Here is a 4,756-nt window from a genome sequence, read left to right on the forward strand (position 1 = left end):
GTGATTTTTGGTCTTCTGGATATATACCTAATAGAGGAATTGCAGGATCAAATGGAAGGTCTATTTTTAGTTCTCTAAGTGTTCTCCAGACGTCTTTCCAAAAGGAACATATTAGTTTGCATTCCCACCAGCAGTGTAGAAGTGTTCCCTTTTCTCTACATCCATGATTGCCTAAGAATATAGGGAGGGTGGAGGGGGAGGGGGGGTGGATGAGTGGAAGGACAGTGATCAGAGGGATCATCTCTATGTTTATCTTACAAGGGTACAAGTGAATCTTTCTAAAAGTAGAATATAAACATCTTAACACAATAACTAAGAAAATGACATAAAGGCTATGTTAAAAGTTTGATGAAAATATTTCAAATTGTATATGAAAACACCACACTGTACCCCATGATTGCATTAATGTACATAGCTATCATTTGATAAAAAAAAAATATTGGGTTACTTTTCAAAAAAAAAAAAAGAATAGAAAGTTCACAAAAGCAAAATTGGGAATTGGGATGACCTAACTATAGCTAATAGGCTTGAACAGATAGAATATAAAATAGAAAATGGACACAATGTCTTGTATTAGTATATTTTTCAGTCACTCAGAAATGTCATATGGATAATGGTCCAGTTATTTATGGATTTCCAAGAGCTAAACATGATAAAGGAACTGTAATATACAAATATGATAATGACATGTTCCCTGTCTCAGTTGTATGAAAAGCTGTCTAAATCAGTACTTAGAGCAGGGACTCAAAAGTATCATTGGAGATGGACCAGCCTGTGGAAGGATCAAGTCTATAGAACAGGTCTATTATGTTGAACTGGATTAAAAAGGATTGTAATTATTACAATAGCCAGTATTTACTGAGTGGATCCCATATGTTAGGTAATATTTGCATCATTACAATGCATTTAATATTTATAACAACCTCAAGAAATGATATTATCAGTATCCATAACTTATCCTCATCTGAGGATAGAAAGTTAATGTAATTGTCCTTTGGAAAGTAGTGTCTATAGCCATTGGGTTTACCTGAGTGTTACCATCACCCAAGATTGATTCCCTTTGTATCTTATTCCTGAATCAGGATATCCTGCTGGAAGGAATTCCAGTATAATATAAATGGTTTCAATGCCTGTTACTGCATCACATGAATCCTTTTTTCCTTGTGGGAAGATGCATATCCTGTTAGAAGACATATCCTACTGCCCAAGTTTGTTTCCATTCTCCAGTCACTTAACTTTGCTGCCAAGCTTTTATGCTGCAATTGCTATGGAACATCTGAATAGTGAGACGTAGGTGTGACGGAGGTGTCCAGGGGTTGGAGTGGGTAGATTTGGCATCTAGGCTGTGTTCTAGGGCTTGGGCAGGGCACCTGCCACCACTAAGGCAGTGTGCAACATGCTTAAGATCAAGACTTTGATGTTGACAGAGCTGGGTTCAAACCCCACCTCTGTGTCTCACCTGGGGAATGACGATGCAACTTTGTGTCAGTGACCTACCCCTGCTATATGGATTGACTCTCATCCCCTAATGAATTCCTATGGTGAAGCCCTAGCCCATATGACTGTATTTGGAGACAGGGCCTTTAGGGAAGTAATTAAGGTTAAATGAGGTCATAAGGGTGTGGCCCTGATGCGGTAGGACTGCCTATCTTTTAAGAAGAGGAAAGGATACCAGAGATCTCTCTTTCCCTGAGTGTGCAGAGAAGAGGCCATGTGAGGACATAGCAAGAAGCTGGCCTTACAAGCCAGGAAGAGAGGCCTCACCAGAAAATAAAACTGATAGCACTTTGATCTTAGACTTTCAGCCATCCAGAATTGTGAGAAAATAAATTTCTGTCAGTGAATCCACCCTGTCTGTGGTATTCTGTTCTGGCAGCCCTAGTCGACTGTCACATCTGCTGAGCCTGCTTTCCTGCGAGGTAAGATGAATGACAGAACCATAGGGAACCATAGTCCCCTTCTCATGGGTTATCCTGAGAAACCATGTAAAAAGCTGAGCATGGCGCCTGGCACATGGTAAGAGCTTGATGATTTCAATTATTCTTATTGATACTAAAGTGTAGTTTCCTCCCCAGTCCACCGAGCATGACAATGCACCCTTTGAATGGTTCGTATGAGGTTGAAATGAGACCTGTGCTTCTCACACTCTCCCTGATAACAGAAGAGAGCGCATACCTATCTGGGAACAGGGGCGCGACACGACATGACAGGTGTGCTGGAATCATTTTTGAAGTCTCATGCTTTATCTTAAGCATATGTACAGACTTTTCACCCTAATTCATAATACAGACATGTTTGCAATTATTTATCAGATAGAAAACTGAGAATCTAGACAGATAAGCTGGTCTTATGTACCTCAGCCACATGACATGACCAGTCTACTTGCATTTTGAGATGGCCTTTGCAAGTAACAAAACTGTTCTGCTGTGGGGACCTAGTAGTATTCTCTTTTTATTTTTATTTTATTTTATTTTGAGACAGGAGCCTTAAGCTGTCCCCCTGGGTAGAGTGCCATGGCATTTCAGCTCACAGCAACCTCCAGCTCTGGGCTCAAGCGATTCTCCTGCCTCAGCCTCCCAAGTAGCTGGGACCACAGGCACCCACCACAACGCCTGGCTATTTTTTGGTTGGAGCCATCATTGTTGTTTGGCGGGCCCAGGCTGGATTCGAACCCGCCACCTTGGGTGTACGTGGCTAGCACCTTAGCCACTTGAGCCACAGGCACCGAGCCAGTATTCTCTTTTTAAAAGTCAACATTACTGTACCATTAATCAACTTGAAGTGTGCTATAATGTGTTATATATTACTAATTAAATATTACTAGTGAGCTTCTACTATGGGTCAGGCACTGTCCAGACTGACCACAACAGACCTGATCCCTGCCTTCCTGCAGCTTACTTCTACCCAGGGGAGGGAGACACTAAACCAGCAGGCAGATAACTATCTCTGCAGCACTGTGTCAATAATGTAGGAGGACGAAAGTAGGCTAGAAAAGCATGCAGCGGGAGGATCAGAGCCCTCGAATTTCTGAGCAGCGAGAGATTCCTGGGAAATCTAGCTTCCTGGAAGGAGTGCTCTGGAGGCAGTCTCCAGAAGTGGAAGCATTGGTTATCAAGCATTTAAGGCTAAGCGAATTATTGTCATCCTCTGTCTTAAGAGGACAGCCTACTTCCCACAGGTCTGAATATGGATTTTTGTACTGGGGACCAGACAGGGTGGTTTTTGAAAACTGCCAGGAGGGGAGAGGGAGGGGACAGTCCTCTTTGGTTTAGACATGTAACATGGGAGGTGGGGACAGCAGGAAATTCCATTATTAATAACAACAAGGACAATGCTTCTCATGTTGGTACTGCATTCACCAGTTTACTGAATATCTTCGCACCTGTGATCTCTTTGGATCCCCAAAGTGGAGGGTAGGGCCTTAAGGATTCTGATTCCCGGCCTTTGACACTGCTGGCATGTCCAGGTAGGCCACTTCTTTACAGCCACACACATGCCCGTCCTAATGTCTAACCCTTCACTTAAGATGTGCACTTCCCCCCTAGGAACACCATTCTCTTTGCTCACATCCATCCCAACTTCTGTAAGTCATTTCCACTTCCGTGAAACTTTTACCAAAGACGCTTATCCCTGAAAACGAGTCAGCAACAAGGTGCCTGGGAGACCACCTAGTGACCAGTCCAACTTTGTCACTAACACAGAAAAAGGGACTGGGCCAAGGTCACAGCTGATCACTAACCGAGCCAACTCCCCCCCTTCCTCCCCACAGACGCGCCTGCTCACTGTGTCCCTCCTCCCAAGGCCCTAGGCAGCTGCAAACTGCGTCCCTGGGGGCGCCTTTCCAGGCTTTTGGTAGGGGCTTCACCAGTTGGATGTTTTGGGAGTGTAGCCTGTCAACCTTATTTTACCCTTACTGAGTGGAATAGGGGCGAGGAGCCTGCCCTCTTCGGAATCCCAAGGGGGATCTTTTATGGAGTCATGAATCGGAGTGTATGCAAACTCTAATTCCATACTCAGGAGGCGACTCAACCCTAGGGCACGAGAGATCGGCATGCACCGGGCTGTCTAGCACCGAGACACCTGCGCACACAGCCCTGAGTCTTCCACTCCCGGTACTCTGTGCTCCCTCTCGCCGCCCACCTCTGTCCTTTCTCCTCCTCTGTGGCCTTAGATCATCCAACCCCGCGCAGCAACAAGTGCTGGCGCTGCGGCCCGTCTTACCCCGGCCACGGTCCATGGCTCCGGCTCGGATTCCCGGGGCGCAGGGCCGCAGGGCGCGGGGGCTCCGGAGCGGCTTGCGGCTGCCGGCGCGCCGCGCTCTCAGGCCGGCCCCACAGGCAGCGCCGCCTGCGCGTCCCCTCCCCCGACAGGATGCTCGCCGGGCGCCCCCGCCCCGCCCGCGCCCGCCCCTCCGAGCCGCTCCCGGAATAGACCCAGAGCCCGCCTCGCCCCCTGGGCCGTCGGCCGGTGTCCAGTGTCCCGCACACGCCCGCGCCACGCCCAGCCTTCCGCGCGCCCTCCGCGGCCCGGCCGTTCCGGGGACCCACTTCCCAGCCCGCACGCTTTCGTTGCCCTGCCGGCGCGGCCGGTCCCAGCCCGGACCGACGCGGTGTTCAGCTTTGCTTGCACTCGGCCAGCCATGGAGGGCTCACTCCAGCTCGGATTGCTGAGGATTTTCCCCAAAGGGATCAAAACTCTTTTCCCTGCAGCTGACACCCGTTTCCTGGCATTGAGTTTATCTTCTCCATGCGGGGAA

General features: G+C 47.9%; 1 protein-coding gene across 1 annotated transcript in view; it reads right to left on the reverse strand.

Annotated features, from left to right (window-relative positions):
• The window catches only part of AFAP1L1 (actin filament associated protein 1 like 1), a 62,980-nt gene extending 58,616 nt beyond the window's left edge, over nucleotides 1-4,364 (reverse strand). The window contains exon 1 of the mRNA XM_023514912.1: nucleotides 4,222-4,364. Within this exon, the coding sequence (XP_023370680.1) occupies nucleotides 4,222-4,237 (16 nt within the window). The 5' untranslated portion in view covers nucleotides 4,238-4,364. The remainder of the gene's footprint in view (nucleotides 1-4,221) is intronic.
• Nucleotides 4,365-4,756: the final 392 nt, after the last annotated feature.

Source organism: Otolemur garnettii, unplaced genomic scaffold (assembly GCF_000181295.1).
Source record: "Otolemur garnettii isolate 467f Iridium unplaced genomic scaffold, OtoGar3 scaffold00003, whole genome shotgun sequence".
Classification (NCBI taxonomy): Eukaryota; Metazoa; Chordata; class Mammalia; order Primates; family Galagidae; genus Otolemur; species Otolemur garnettii.